The 15582-nt window shown below is 53.5% G+C and overlaps 6 protein-coding genes across 6 annotated transcripts; 2 read left to right on the top strand and 4 right to left on the bottom strand.

Moving 5' to 3' along the window:
- Nucleotides 1-360: 360 nt before the first annotated feature.
- Nucleotides 361-2783, bottom strand: J4E88_010653 (uncharacterized protein; the record flags this gene model as incomplete). Its single annotated transcript, XM_049404244.1, has 3 exons — nt 361-2199; nt 2248-2469; nt 2664-2783. 3 exons carry the CDS (start codon nt 2781-2783, stop codon nt 361-363), a joined length of 2181 nt encoding a protein of 726 aa, XP_049249966.1.
- A 563-nt stretch (nt 2784-3346) lies between these two features.
- Nucleotides 3347-5047, bottom strand: J4E88_010652 (uncharacterized protein; the record flags this gene model as incomplete). Its single annotated transcript, XM_049404243.1, has 1 exon — nt 3347-5047. One exon carries the CDS (start codon nt 5045-5047, stop codon nt 3347-3349), a length of 1701 nt encoding a protein of 566 aa, XP_049249965.1.
- A 1249-nt stretch (nt 5048-6296) lies between these two features.
- On the bottom strand, nt 6297-8343 carry J4E88_010651 (uncharacterized protein; the record flags this gene model as incomplete). The annotated part of the gene is made up of 3 exons (XM_049404242.1): nt 6297-6364; nt 6422-7195; nt 7248-8343. 3 exons carry the CDS (start codon nt 8341-8343, stop codon nt 6297-6299), a joined length of 1938 nt encoding a protein of 645 aa, XP_049249964.1.
- A 633-nt stretch (nt 8344-8976) lies between these two features.
- NCS1 (Neuronal calcium sensor 1) lies at nt 8977-9937 on the bottom strand (the record flags this gene model as incomplete). Its single annotated transcript, XM_049404241.1, has 3 exons — nt 8977-9156; nt 9204-9499; nt 9550-9937. The coding sequence occupies 3 exons, from the start codon at nt 9935-9937 to the stop codon at nt 8977-8979; spliced, it is 864 nt and encodes a 287-aa protein (XP_049249963.1).
- An 879-nt stretch (nt 9938-10816) lies between these two features.
- On the top strand, nt 10817-11819 carry J4E88_010649 (uncharacterized protein; the record flags this gene model as incomplete). Its single annotated transcript, XM_049404240.1, has 3 exons — nt 10817-10964; nt 11013-11533; nt 11595-11819. 3 exons carry the CDS (start codon nt 10817-10819, stop codon nt 11817-11819), a joined length of 894 nt encoding a protein of 297 aa, XP_049249962.1.
- A 547-nt stretch (nt 11820-12366) lies between these two features.
- Nucleotides 12367-15553, top strand: J4E88_010648 (uncharacterized protein; the record flags this gene model as incomplete). Its single annotated transcript, XM_049404239.1, has 3 exons — nt 12367-12789; nt 12835-14283; nt 14336-15553. 3 exons carry the CDS (start codon nt 12367-12369, stop codon nt 15551-15553), a joined length of 3090 nt encoding a protein of 1029 aa, XP_049249961.1.
- Nucleotides 15554-15582: the final 29 nt, after the last annotated feature.

The raw sequence follows: 15582 nt of genomic DNA, 5'->3' as shown, positions 1-15582 counted from the left end.
AGCAAGCTTTCACTCGACGCGGACAAGGTGGGTACCAAGAGAACCTCTCAGCGCATTCATTTAGTTGAAACTACTACTTAGCGGCCGCTGGACTACAGGCCAAAACTGTCATCCGCGATATGAAACTTGTTCTCAGAAACACATGGCCCAATAATCGCCTCCCTTCTAACGGCATTAATATCTGTCATGCTGCGCCATTAGGCAGCAGGTTGGAAGGCAGTCAAACTACTCGCGTCCGAATAATAACGGGAGTCTGGTTGTTGTTTCGATTTTTTCATTCGACAGCGCTACGTCGCTCTCACATCTGGGTATCATTACTTTTGTTTCGCTTTTCCACTACTCTCTACGCTCCTCATCTTCTCACGGTGATTTTTGCGCACCCCACACGATGCTCTCCATAAGCGCATACGGCGAAGAGTCGAGATCCAAACCAAGCAGTGGCGACTGCGAGAACATGTTCTCAGCATCGCCATTGAGGGCATTGTTGATGTCCTGCGCGGTGAAGACGTGCATCGTGGGAGACGCTTGTGAGCCTGCTTCACTTGGCTTGCGGTTGTGCGTCGTAGTTATTCTCAGCAACCGCTCCAGAGCTGAGACTGATCGCGTGATGGGCGTGGCGAGCTCGGCAGGATCCACATCTTTCGTGACATCTGTAAGGACTTGGATCACATTCTGTAACAGGCTGCGCGCCCGTTCGTTGCGGTTGTGTTCGCCGAGGATACCAAGCAGTAGGGCAGAGCTCAAGGAGCGATGCACAGCGGACCAGGAACGGGTAGCAAACGGTGTCATGTTTTGCAGACCGAGGAATGCTTCGACCGTGTTGGTGAGACTGTCGATGCATGTCTTGCGCAGCGTCTTGGAAAGATCGAGATTGGCGGTGGCGGGGCTGATGGCTGGTCGGCAGAGCTCAGATGTGACGTACGATATGTGCAGGTACAGCGCCCAGTGTTCGAGCTGATCGCGCATGGACCGACACCTTCTCGAGTCTTTGAGATAGTCTGCAGCATCTATCATGATCTCCTGGAGTTCGTTGCGGTGTTCAGTTATTCGTATCAGGGCATCGTGTGAGTTTTGTGGCCGTTGACGCTCACGGACTATGTCGAGGCCTACTTTGCACAATCGGTACATACTCTCGACGTATGTTCTTGTCCCCGGCGCTGTGTGCTGGCTCATGGGTACAGTATGGTCAATAGTGGTGGTCGACGAGGCTCTGTCGTATGAGACAGACAGCAGCGAGTCCTGCCAAAGAAGCGCCCACCATGTCTTGCTCCGAATGACCCTTTGCTGCACTGGCGTTGACGGAGGACACTGTCGGTGCAGTCCTAGGGTCTGCGAGAGGCGGACTGTCAAACCCATCAGACTCCAAGCAACTCCGGCGTTCATGTTATTTGATATGACGTTTCCAAGGATAAGAAGGGTCTGTATGTTTTCGATGGTCGCATGCGATAAGAAATTAGTGAACCGCAGGCACTCGAAGCTGCAGCACACGTAGACCTGCGATGTCAACTCCCTCTCCTTTCGTGACAGGCTCGAGCATTGACATCCTGAAGCTAGTATAGCAAAGACCATGCCTATCCAATGAAAGTCTTTCCCATATATTTGCTGATCCGTGATGCCGTTCGTACCCTGTGAGCTGGCGCGGTTTATCAGGAAGAGCAGAAGATCAGATTCGATGGCCTCGATGTCGGCAACGGCGGGGTATACGGCGTGCGCGGTTTCGCGATAGCTGCGGAAGAAACTCAGGCATTCAGAGTCGCTCGGTAATGCGTTGGCAAGCTCGTGGGCGCGCGCTATGGATCCGTGTGGTAGCCCCCAAAGGTCGACGAAGGGGTACGTAGCGCTCTCGTTGTCCAGGCCAAATATCGGCAGCATGCTCTTCTTGCCCAGGAGATCTTGCACGCCCGGCGCCCATTGTGTATCTCCCCTCCCTAACGCCATGACGAGTGCTGGTACTGAGCTGGGTCCGATGTGTATCGTTTGGCCGGTGATGTCGTTGCGCGTGTGTATTCCTTGGGTTCTGACGTGGCTCTGCTCGCCGTCCATAGGGGCCGCTGCGGCCAAAGGCGTGTTTCCAGATCCATCAGCAGGAGAGAAGCCGTTCATGGGTGGTGGTATCTCCGCAACGCTGCCGACGGCATGCTTCAAATCACTGAGCGACTTCTCAGCTTGCTGCAATTTCCCGCAGATGCGTTCCCAGTCCTGCTACGGTCAGTATACAGCCATCCTCCCTGTCATATGTGTGCGCACCTCTCGGGGCAGCGTGACTGTGCCGCCATGTATGTGAACCAGGCCATTGGAGAAGTCATGGCCGTTGTTCTGTCCAAGTCCGAGGTTGATTCGTTTCGCGGGCGGGTGCGACTCGCTCGGCGGGTGGTAGGTACATAGCTCGGGATGTTCGCGGACGACGCATGTCTTGCAGGGGACGTTCTGGTCGCACTTGACCTTGCGCTGTCGACACGGATAGCAGGCCTGTAGGGGAGTAGAGCGTCAGCGCATGTTCGTGGGGCAGTAGCTCCTGCCGTGCTGGATGCGCCGGGTCCTGTAGCCCAATTCGGCAATGCAGAGAGGCCTCTCTTCACACCTGCCCATACTAATGCCCCTCGACCCCAAAAGCCTCCTCTTTTCCATCGCTGCATCGATAGCGCTTCATCTCAACGGCGTACCTTGTACTCTCGCGCCTTCCGCTTCCGTCTCAGGATCTCATCGACGTCGGCTCTTGGCGGCGTGTCTTGCATAAACCCATTTGGCGCGTTGGAGTTGTGCGTGTCCTTGAGCTCGTCCATGGTCGAAGCTCGGGGGAAAGTCGTCAGAGGTCTGTCTGGGCCGGATAGTCGCGCTGGTGGAGTGTCGACTTCGGTCGGCCTTTCCGCTCGCTGGAGCCCCACTCCTGGGCAAGGATGCCGATCGCCTGTGACCCCGGCTAGTCACGCGTCTAGGAAGCTTGACATTCCCGGCCAACGATGGAAATAATTTCCTCTGCCCATCGCATCCACTTCTTTCGACCCAGCCGGGGCCTGCAATTATGCCATGACATCACCGTTGCGAGGTCTCGCCTTCATGTCATTGTCAATGAGCTCGCTCACTCGAAATTAGCCGTGTAACCGCTGGCAGGATTGCACGCATCGGGGTTTGGATCCATATTGGAAGTAGGAAGTTGATGGATTACGAATAACATACGCTATGGATGTCGAAAGAAGCCTCTCGATCCCAAGACCCCTCCCACGGCCTTTTCCCGGTGAAACACCAAGCTCTCCAAACGCCCACAATGCAGCATAACAAGAAAAGTCGAAGAAAGCGTGACGATAGGTCCACACAACAGAAAATGATCAAATTATCCTTCTCCTGACTAAGCTCCCAGCTTCTCCTCCTTGTTCCTGTCTTCCTCACTATAGGCATAGTGAGAACGCTCACGAATCTTCGCGCCGTAAAAGTAGAAGAAGAAAGGAATCGCGCAGCACGCCAACCCGATGAAAGCGATGAGAGAACTGGCCCACTGATCGCCCAAACGCTCGTACATCTGGTTTGTGAACAACACCACAGCCGCTCCCCAGAAGCTGCGCAGGAACGTCTTCGCCGCCAGCGCTGACGCAGCTTGGTGCTGGTACGAATCGACGAGATAGTTGTTGGCTGAGTTGTACAGGAAGATGAAGCCGAAGCCTACAGAGCCACCGCCGAATGCCGGACCTGCCCAGTGGGTCTCGGGCTGACTTGTCCAGGCGAAGATGAAAACGCCAATAGGGATGAACCAGCATGAGCACATCATGGGGATCAGACGTGCTTCCGCTGGTGGGTGGCCGTTGTGCTTCTCTACCAGCTTCATGTAGTGTTTGTTGACGAGTGGTGCGCATGCAGCGGAGAGCAGTACACCGCAGATGAGCGGGATAAACATGAGTCCTGTTGGACCTGCGCTCCAGCCCTTGCCCTTCTGATAGACAATCGGGTATGCGACGAAGAACATGTACAGAAGACCGTACAGAACCGACATGTAGAGCGTGATCAGAAAGACGATGAGCTCACGGAAGAGCAGCTGGAAGGGTCGAAGGAGGAAGAGCTGGAGGCGCTGGCTGAATGGCCGCATGTCGAGATCCTGTTCCGTGACAAACTTGTCATCGCCCGTCTCCTTGCGCATCTTCTTCGCTCTTCTGTCCAGAATCTTAGGCGCGTATGTCTCCGGTACGGTAAAGGTGATGAGGACCCAGACGACAAAGCTGAGGATAAGTTGGATCCAGTAGAGCCAGCGCCATCCACCAGCTTGACTGAGGTAACCTCCAACCAAAGGTCCAACACCAGGGCCGATGAACGGTGCCGCACTGAAAGCGGCCATGGGAACACCTCTCTCCTCGGATCTCCACATGTCCGCTAGTGTTCCACCAACAAGCGTCATAGGGGCCGAGAACGCCACACCAGCAATGAAGCGCGTCACCAGTAACGTTCCAATGTTCTGCGCAACAGCACCAGGAATAGTGAAGATAACAGCCAAAGCAAGCGTAACACCATACACCGGTCTCCTCCCCCAGATCTCAGACGCCGGTGCGAACGCCATAGGTCCAACACCAAACCCAACAACGAAAAGCGTAATAGTCAACAGCGCCACCTCCTCGCTGACCCCAAACTCCGCGCTCACGCCCTCCAGATCCGCGGTGATGACCGCCGAGTTGAACGCAACAACAAAGCAAGTCGCCGCAACACACATGGTACACCACCACTTGTACGCCTTGCTCCAATTCTTCGGATTCTCCTTGTCGTCAATGGTGAAAGTGACCAAATCGTACTTCTCGACTTTGCCTGCGTTGGACCGTACTTCGCGCATCATCTGTCCTGAAATGGTTTCTTGTGTGTATTCTTCGAGGTTGGCATCGTTGGAGAGGGTGCGGGTGGGTAGGTTGACTATGTCTTCGGCTGTTGGCGCGCGGTGGAGGGGAGCGGGCTTTTCGGCATCGAGGGTTGTGGTATCTGAGGATGAGGAGGGTCGGCTGGGGTGTGTTGCGTCGTTAGATGGACTAGCGAAGTCCCGCGTCATGGGGAATTGTATGCCTTCTGTCGCCATGATTGATTTAATCAGACCTCGAGGTCTGCAGTGTGAAGTCGATAATCGGGGTGACGAAGATGTCCAGTAGTTAGGCGTATGCGGCGGAAAGAAGCTTGATATATAGGTAGTAGTCTGTCGATGACTTCAACAGAAGTAAAAGATCAACGACTTTCGTAAGAGTGATTCTAGTTCAAAAGCCTGGTGGCCTGATAATCAAGAAACAAAACACTAAGGGTGTGTTATAACAAACACGCAATAATCGCAACAGTGATGCAATCCAAAAAAGCTGATCATCAACACTTCCAAACCTCAATCCGGGCGCCGGCACACCCATATATATATATACATCTACATACGCACGCACCTCCATTTCCCTATTAAGGCCTTCTGAAATCTTATCTTCGTACGACCACCAAATCTCTGGCAGAAAAAAGTCTCATCGCTCATGACAATCTTCACCCGGAAAACTCTCGGGTCTTGGGTTTCAACGGGTCCATGGAATAGTTCGACGGGAAGGGTCTCTATAGCGCCCGTCCACTAACCCTGATCCGGTAAAGCGTGCTGCAGGTCCATGCATAGAGTTGAAATCCGAGAGATGCCCGACGAAAACAGTGTGATACACCGGTGTACTCGAGAACGAGTCCCAGTCTTTTACGAACGTGCATGGGCGGGTAGGATGTAGGGTAGGTGGGTCTCCGTTGTTTTGCTACTTTTGTAGACGCTGGATACGCGTTGGATGGTGAAGAGGTGGGAACGGGGGTGGGTGGGCTTTCTTATCGGGGGAGGTGAGGCGTTGACGTCATTATGGAAGACGAGGGAAGGAATAGGTGATTGTAGGCATGGGAGACAGACAGAGAGGAAGTTGCTGAGAACATGCCAGGGAAGATGAGAACGGAATTGGAAATTCAGTTAGGGTGGTCGGGCATCAAGATACTTGGGGACAATCAGACTGGTAGAAGATAAGCCGACGACAACTCAGTGAGTACCTTTTTTATCAAATTAAGTGGGTTTTGTGAAATACGGCGTATTTTGAGTTTCCCAATATTGGCCATGACATGCGCGCTTGCTCCAGCCTGCTTTATCGTAGCACTGAGTCTAGATTCGCCGTCATATGTAGTTAAGTAGTCTAAGATATAAGGGTAGACTTTCTTCGCAAAAAAATGCCTTTCTAATGTCTATATTGGCAAAGATCGCACGCTACTCGACGGGTTGAGATTCCAAGGAAAAGAAAAAGGTATACTGGCAGATCTCCACTACTACCCCACGCTCAGTCCACCTTGATAGATCTATAAATCTTAAGGGTGAATAGCCAGCTGGCGAAGAAACCGATGGTGCCTGTTCATTTCGTTAGTTACGCGGTTTACGAACCAGGGGATTAGAGTACCAACTTACCAGTCAGAATGAACACGAGCGAACTCAGCAATGCCGAGTATCCCAGGTACACGACACCACTTGTCCAACTAGTCCAGCTCACATCCTTGATCCAGTAGAGCAAGCAGCTAGCAAACACGTACGCCGCACTCGCACCAGCAGTGAAGAAAGACCTCCACTGCCAGTGATAGTTCTCCGCGCAAAGCAAAAAGTACATCATGAGTACCGTGACCGCCGCCGAGGTAATGATCATGAGTCCAAAGCAGATGAACAGGAAACCGAACATGTAGTAGACCTTTGAGAACCAGATCGAGTTCATGATGAAGTAGAGTTCGACGAAGATGGCGCCAAAGGGAAGTACACCGGCCAGGGCCATGGAAGGAAGAGGTCGCAGGTAGCCTCCCACAGGTGGGATCTGGCGTGGGATCTGGTTTGTTCGCACGGGTGGCTCAATGGCGGCTTGCTTGAATCCGAGCCAGGAACCAGCGACGCTCAACGGGACGGAGATGACGAACCAGATGATGACAACTACGAGCATGGTGGTGAAGGGCACAGCACCGGATGCGCCGCGACCCCAGACGAACAGGTTCATGAGGAAGAAGACGCCAAAGACGATGGCGGGTAGAGCTACCGGGGTATAGAAGAAACACAGTTTCCACGACTCGCCATGGAAGAACTTGTAGGTACGTGCCGCGGCGTAGCCTCCGAAGAAACCGAAGAGCGTGTAGAAAATGATGATGACGGTTCCAAGAGCACCGCGGTTGCTAGGAGAGAGGAAGCCGAGAAGCGCGAATACTGTCATTGATGTTAGCAGGGACCTGACAGGGGATATGTTCTGGCGACTTACCTATAGTCAACGCTGTCATGGCAAAGAGCTGAGCTCCGTTGCCAATCAAAACCGACAGAAGCAGCGGGTTCTTCGGTGGCCTGAATACATCGCCGTGTACGAGTTTCCAGCCAGAGTCATCCGCTGTATCATCGCCGTCGCCGCTTTCCCCAAAGTCCTCGAGCGCAAACTGATCCAGACGGTTGTAACGCGCGATGTCCTTCTTGAGGGTGCGCACGAGAATGGTGCTGACCATTATGACGAGGAAGACGACGATGACGGCCGAATTGATGAGAGAGAACCAGTGGATCTTGGGATCGTATACGTGTAGGTACTTGTCCCATCGGGTCGCAAACGGAGTCGGACTTGGTCGCCAGTAAACGCCGTACGTGAAGACGACCAGGTTATCATCAGCCTCGCCCTCTTTCAGAATGACCGGTGTCTGTCCATTGCACGTAGCCCCATCGTCGCCCTGCCTCTTCGATTCTGCCACCGAGTATGGGTCTACCAACACACCAACGACACGGAAGTTCCCCGGCGATGCTTCGTGGTAGTCGATGACAATGTCGTAGTGGTTGTTGAGCATGGGCTGGTCCTCGTCTACAAGACCCAGCGCGAAGCCTGGTTGATAGAAGGTCTGGTCTGAGCCCGGCTCCCTAAGTGATTGTGCTGCAGGCAGCCCATCAATCAGCCAGTTGAGGTCGTAGCCCTGGTATATCCTGCTGTTGACAAACGCCGCGTCCTTGCCCGGATATGGCGCCTCACAGAGCAGTTTACACGACTCGTTCATGCCCATCTTCAGCTCAAACGGACTCGTCTGTATCCGGTCGCCAAACAGTATGCTTCCCAAGCTCTCACGAATTTCTTTGGGGCCATCTTTTGGACGGCAAAAGTGGAAGGGCGGATGGTAGTAGTCGAAGGAGAAGACGGATCGTAGCTTGGGGTCGTTCTGCGAATCGGCGGGTGTCAGGCGATTGACGTATAACGGAACTGCGTCGCCGGTCTTGTACGAAGTTGGCGCGGTGCCTGGGAAGTAAAAGGCCGACGCTGGTGAGGGTGCAATGGCTAGCAGGGCTGCCAGCGCGGCGCTGCATGTTGATATCGCGGATCGCGGCATTGTGTAGGTGTGTCTGCCTATATAAACGAGGCGCGTGAAAGTGGCTTTAATACGTGGTGGAGCCCACGGGCCGGCGTCAGCTTGAGATGCTGGGCGGAATGCCGAAACGTAGCGTCGCAGCGCAAACGTCGCCAGAAGTCGACAGCGGAGGAGAAAATGATGGCGTATTATTAGACAGGTAATCTGTCCATAGCGTGCAGCCGGCGATGGTACGAAAGCAAGGCGGCACGGTGCTAGCAATGTGTTGTTCTCAAGCTACCTGTCCAAAGCTCCCTGAAGGCCGCCTAAGAAAGCGTCCCGCAAGGTTGCGTCACGTCAGAACACAGACCCGACATGCCATGCAGACGCCCAATTACAAGTTTGTACCAAAGAAACCCCAAAATAGGCTTTCCTGGGTGAGGCTTACAGTCAGACCAACGTGCAGAATCAAGGAAGTTTGAAATTGTTGTTGCATTCTTGACCGCGAAAACGAAATGCGCACTTTGTATACATCATTCATGATGTCCGGTACGCCAAGGCGAGGTCATCCACCCTAACAGCAAGGGAATAATGGTATGCCAATCCCACAAATGCGCTGTGATATCGACTATAACGAAACAAGCAGAAAATGACACTGGGTATCGACCCTCTTCCTCACACAAGACCATCGTACAGAGACAAGGCGGAAACGATAGTCTCGTCGCGCTTCGAGCCCTCCTTGAACTCAGCCATGTCTAAGCTGCCGTTCTCGTCCTTGTCCATCATGCGGAAGATCTTCTTAACGCGCTTCTCGGGGGTGTCTTCGTCTTCCGGGAGCTTAACCATGGAGCCGACCTGCACATGTCAGTAATGAAGGCGCATCCTTGGGCGTGACTACGTACCATTTTGTAAATGGCTTCTACGATTGCCAGCATCTCCTCGTAGCTGATCTTGCCGTCTCCGTCAATGTCGTACAGCTGGAACGCCCAGTCTAGCTTGTCCTCCATCTTGCCGCGACTCGTGACGCTCAATGCGCAGATGAACTCCTTGAAGTCGATTGTGCCGGACTTGTCTGCATCGAAGACATTGAAGACGTAATCTGCAAATGACGACGGATCCCCGAACGGAAAGAACTGCTTATAGATCTTTTGGAACTCCTCCTTGGTGAGCATGCCCGATGGACAGTCCTTCAGGAAGCCTGTATGTACTCAGTCACAGTCCGAACCTGTTGCCCCACTGCGTGCGCACCTTTGTACCATTGCTGTAGCTCTTTCTTGTCGAAGTGTGTCGCTTTCTGGAGGTCGGCCAGCTCTTGCTGTGATAGTTTACTCTGGCTATAGCGATGTACAATCAGCTGTTGGTTCTGCAATTCCAAGCACTTGATTCCGCAGCGCGACCCCAATTCGTCTTCCAACTCGCGTATGGCATTCGCCAAGGCGATTTCCCGCATATCCTTGTAGTGCGCATAGCCGGACTCGTCATGACGGGGTACGTCGCTGTGATGGCGGCGCGCGAACCGCAGAGGCGGGTGGTTGTGCTCCAGCAGCGGGATTCCGTGCGCCTGTGATGGGAGGTGAGGCAGCGGTGCTGTATGCGCGGGCTTCTTGTAGTCGTGGATGTCGAGCTCTTGGAACATGCTTGTGCCGTGGGCGATCGGGTGTGCGGGCAAGCGGGGGGTATCTGCGCCTGAGTGAAGGGTCCATAGCGAGGTCCGGTCCAACGTGTGGCCTTCACTCGACGACGCGCGTGTCCGCGGTGAAGGGCAGGAATCTCCAAACGTCGGGATGGTAGGCGCGATGGCCCCGCATTACAAAGCAGCAAGGAAAGAGAACTTACGATTTACCCATGGCTGCTAGATGTGCGGAATATCGTGCGTCGAGGCTTTCGGGGTGCACCGAATTATGTAGGAAGGAAAGGCAGGCAGTCGGGGGAATTGGTAGGCGTTGGAAGGCGGAGCAGCAATCAGAGTGGTAGCTGGGTGCAAGTGGCGGGCCAATCGACGGCGGGGTGCTCTTCTGGGAGACGGAGGCGCAGCACGCTGGAAGAACCGTGGGAGGCGGATGTGGAGGGCGATAGGAGCGAGACTAGGACTATGGTGTAGACAGGCAGAGGCAGGGGAGCGGAGGATATATGCTGCAGGCTGGTCGTCGTGACAGCTCGGCTTCCAGCCCGTCGACGCAAATAGCGGCCACGCCGAGAGGGCCCTGGCAGCCCTGGCCGCTTCGTCATGTCCCGCTTTCGCATGCGTCGAAGGCGGGCAACCCCGCGAGTCTAGCAAAAGCGCCCGTGGATGATTCGCGCTTGAAGGCCCGGTTTCACGACTGTAATGTGAATACCGCGCTGCACTCGCTGGCCATTCAGCTCCGGCCGTCTGGCGCGCAACCTGCATACGACCCCGTCGCCCACCGCGCATGCCTCTTCACGTCACGTGTATGCGCGTGCTCCACCCGATCCACGTTCGCTGACCCTGCGCTGTTCCCTTGTCGACGGCACAGCTGGTCCCCACCACGCAACCATGGAAGACGTCCTGAACGAACAGTTCGAACGCGTCGAGAAGGCCTTGACAACCTTGGTCGACTCAATCGCTGCCTACAACCCGGCCACGCAAGCTGCCGTCGATCTGCTAGCTGCTGACGACGAGCTCAGTCAAGGCCTGGACCAACGTACGCGAACATCCACGTCTGCTGACATTGACGACTGACGCACTGCAGTCGCCAAACACCAGGCAAATCACATCCGCATCCAAAACCTCCGCGCAGAAGCCGATGCGCTCGAAGACCAGCTCAAGACATCCGTCAAGAAGCTCGCAGAACTGCGCCATGAGCTCTTTGACACGACCGTGACTACGTTCCCCGAAGACTCGCGCGCCGTCCCATTCGACGAACTCCTACAATACGCGACCAACATTTCCCGACACACCGTCCCGCCAACATACCGTGAACCCGTACCTGCCGCAGACAAAGAGAAAGATGACGATGAAGTCGCCTCAGGCGGTGTTCCTACCAATGGCCTCAATACACCTGCTCTCGCACCAGAGACAGTAGCACCAGCAAGTGAAGCTGCGCAAGGGCAGAAGGAAGGCAAAGATGCCACTGGCCCTGCGCTCGAAATCACCCCAGAGGAAGAAGAATGGCTGAAGAAGCTCAAGGCTAGCAACCTGCCATGGTACCCGTGGCCCAGCAACGAGAAGATCCGCGCGGGCGCTCTATTCAGTCTCCAGTACTGGCGTGAGGTATGTTTGGCACGTCCAAGATTCATACGAGACTCACACTAACTCCTATCTCCTTGTGTAGAAGGGCAAAAACCTAGACGAGTTCAATATAACTGCACATTTGGACGCGGCTAGGGAGAAGGCGTTGCAAGAGCAGGGACAGAGCGAGGCGGCTGCACAGGACGCGCCTGCAAAAGACATGGCACAGTCTCCGAGCAGACCAGCTCAAGAACAGGCTCCACCTCCAACGACATACCGTCCAAAGCCAATCGGAGTCTTCGAAGGCTTGGATGAGGATGATGACTGATCATTTTCAAGGGATGGACTTGATTTGTAAATGCCGAACATACGTAGAGCAGTTCAACTCAATACTCAGCCAGTCACTTCCAACGGTGATGGCTATGATCTCTTCTCGGTTGCACGCCAACGTAGGGAAAATCTGAACACCCTGGAGCCCACGTTGACGTTGGATCACCTGCTTTGCAAGTTTCGGGTATGGTGTAGTCTGCAGACCTATTCAAGTTTTCTCTTGTATGAGGTGGTTGTGTGATACTGTGCAGCGCATGATGACATGACTAAACATTCGTATCCGATTTCTAGGTGACTCAAGTAGAATCATTCGCATCATAGAAATGATGCAGAGTCCGCTAAATGCAATGAATTTCCCATGAGTATGCAGATGGAGCTCGCATGCTTCCGACGTCATGCAGTTCAAGTGGATTTCGCGTTGGCTGGACCCTGTCCAACTAGTCCATCTTCGGTTAGCATCCAAATTTTCCTAGAGCCGTGCTCGACTTTTCGCGGAAGTCGCGTCGCGACAACATCCAATACACTCTCCAGGAAATCAGTAAAAGATGGGCAGCAAGTTACCCAAGAGGGAGCGCGAGGTGGATCAAAGCGAGAAAGTTGACGAAGCTCCGGCGAAGCGGCGCAGAGAAAGTAATTCGGACAAGGTGAAGCTCTCTAAGCTTTACGCAGACCTGGCAGCCGAAGAAGACGATGTCCGTCTTGAAGCCGCCAAACAGATCATCGTCAAATTCTCGCCCGAAAACAAGCCAGAGCCCAAAGATGTGGAGGACGCGTTAGTACGCCTGATCAAAGGTCTTTGCAGTCAGCGCAAAGCAGCCAGGGTCGGATTCTCGCTCACGCTCACCGAATTATTGCGACAACTATTTGCAGTAAAGCAGGAGTCTATCGAAGGTTCGCAGCTTGATGTGGCGGCTGTCATCAAGATGGTAGAGGAGAAGACCAAAGCCAAGGGCAACGTTCCAGGAAAGGTAGGAACATCGGCGCGCTAGATGTCGCAATGCTAACAAGTACAGGAAAAACGGGATCATACCATCGGAAAGCTCTTTGGGTTCAAGGCCATCATGCAATCATCGATACTTATCGAACCGGAACTTTCGCTGGATGCATGGAACAAGCTCTTGGACAATGTTTATCGAATGGCGCGCGACATTCCCTGGCTCCGAGAAGAATGCGGCATGGTCCTCGTCGAAGCAGTGAGGAGCTTGAAAGGCCAATCGCAGTACCAAAAATGTGTCGAAGAGATACTCGAACGCCTCAACACGTTCAAGCTCGTTTCTACGCCTGAAGGCGTAGCTGTGTGGCTCACCGTTCAAGCAAGTTATCCAGCGGCATTGCCTGAAAGCGTTTGGCACGACAAGGATCCTCTGGCCAAGAAGGAACGCTCGCGACTTGCTAAGATTCTGAAGGAGGACTTCAACAAGAACGAATCGGAAGATAGCGAAGAAAAAACCGTCAAGACCGGAACCACGAACTCAAACCCGTCTTTCGCCTGGGACTTGGTCTTTGCCGAGATCTTGCGAAGAGACGAACACAGTAAGAGTAGTTCCAAGGACAAAACAGAATTCCCACAATTCTGGATCGATACTGTAGACAGCAGTCTGTTCTCTTCTTCGGCATCCCATGAACGTAAAGCCTGGGGGTTCAAGCTGTTGAGTAGCATGATCACACGTGTGCCGGAATGGGCTGTCTCTGCCTTGTTCAGCCCCAATCTGATGCGCACCCTGATCAACCAAAGCAAGAAAGAAGACCGGTTTCTTCATTCCGCCGCGTTGGCTGCGTTGAGTGCCGTTCAGCTTAGGGTGGAGCGAGAAGATGGAACAGCACTTCCCATCTTCGTCGCATTGACCTCAAAGCACGGTAGCGTCGAGTTTGATCGGATCACCAGGACGAAAACGTTGGAGCAGATTCTCGCGTCTGCAGATGATAAGAGTTTGATGAAGATCATACGCCATCTCAAGTCGTTAATCCTGCGTCCTGAAAGCGAGGAACAGACCGTTGCAGACAGCCGTCGTCAGGCCATTGCAGACCTGCTTCTGAACACGATCAAACAGTACAAGCGATACGAAAAGTTCAATGAGAAGACCTTCAAAAAGGACATCGCTCATCTACGGGAAGGTGGGGCTGCAGAAGACCGAAAGTCCAACTGGCTGCGGGAGATCCTGGAGACACTGGTGGAGTTTGCCTACTTCATTCCCTCAAAGAAGGCGGATACGAAGAAAGTGCCTCTTCCACCTGTCAGTGACCGCAGTCGGACGATCTTTCAAGAGCGGTTATCATCTTGTTTGACGAAGTTATTGGACGTAAAGTTGGGTGCTCGGTCAGATGTTGCCTTCATGGTGTTGGACATGATAAGAGCCAGGAATGGCAAGTCTGCAAAACTGGATCTTGCTTTCAAAGCAGATGAATCGGTTCTGAGTACCATGGAGAAGGCGCTTAGCACTATTGACGCCATCTCTGCGACAGTATGTATACCTCCTGTTATTTTTCTTCGATTGACTAACGCAGTGCCACCAGGGATCAATAGCTGGCAATGAGATGGCAGCACAGGGCTTCCTGCTTCTGTATTCTCTGACCCTCTTGCAAGCCTACAACGGCGAGGGCGATGCAGTCATGATGCTCGATGACCTCGATGCTTCCTACAAAGCCTTCGAGGCGTCACGAAAGTCGTCATCGAAGAAGAAGAGCAAGGCTTCAACTTCCGATGGCCAGAATGCTTTTGTCGAGATCGTACTCTCTTTCTCAGGAAATGAACGAACGTTGTTCCGACGAATCGGAGAAGAAGCTTTCTCTATATTCGCATCCGAGATCAGTGCCGAAGGGTTGCGCTCATTGACTGAGATCCTAGATACCGAAGAGAACCTCGAAGGACAGAAAGAGTTATTCAATCAGGGCGATGAAGACGCGGAGGAGGAAGGCTCAAGCGATGAGGATGAAGACGACTCAGACGTTGAGATGGTTGATGGGGAGGAAGCAGACAGCGACGAGGCTTCTGAGTCAGGCTCTGATGATGACGATAGCGACGAAAGTGAGGAGGAAGACGCAGAGCTGACTCAGTTCGACAACATGCTCGCTATGACCCTCCAGACCTCGAAGCCGACCATCGACGGAGAGGCGGCAGAAGAAACATCCGACGAGTCAGACATGGATGACGACCAGATGATGGCGCTTGATCCACATCTCAGCAAGATTTTCAAGGAGCGCAGCAAGACAACAAGCAAGAAGAAGGAGCGAACGGACGCAAAGCAGAATGTCGTACAGTTCAAGTCAAGAGTCCTGGATCTACTTGCTGTGTACATGGAGAAGCAATACTCCAACGCCCTCACTCTGGAAATCCTCCTCCCAGTACTCCGTCGCACCCGAGCAAACGCAAACAAGCAGACAGCAGACAAAGCGGCCAAGATGCTAAAGTCGTTCTTCGACACCCGCACGAAGCGCAAAGCACCTCTCCCGAAGCCGGAGAACGTCGAGGATGTATGGGAGCTGCTGAAGGGTATTCACGAGGAGGCGAAGCTAGGCAACGGCTCAAAAGTCCATGCAGATGCATGTGGTTCCGCCAGCCTCCATGTCGTCAAGGTTCTTGTTGGTCTCGACAAAGGAAACTATGCTGGTGTGGTGGACGTCTATGCTGAGACGCAGAAGCAGTGGTTTGCGGACAAGAAGTCTCCGCTACAGCCTGTGCTGTTTACTCAGTTCCAGAATTGGTCTGTCAACGCACGGCAGCAGGGCAAATAAGTGATCATGTATAAGTACAGGCGTGTGGT

Source organism: Alternaria novae-zelandiae (genome assembly GCF_023758075.1).
Source record: "Alternaria novae-zelandiae strain BMP 2774 chromosome Unknown scaffold_37, whole genome shotgun sequence".
In the NCBI taxonomy this organism is placed as follows: domain Eukaryota; kingdom Fungi; phylum Ascomycota; class Dothideomycetes; order Pleosporales; family Pleosporaceae; genus Alternaria; species Alternaria novae-zelandiae.
The sequence above is the reverse complement of the archived record's forward strand: the minus strand, read 5'-3'. Positions and strand labels throughout refer to the sequence as shown.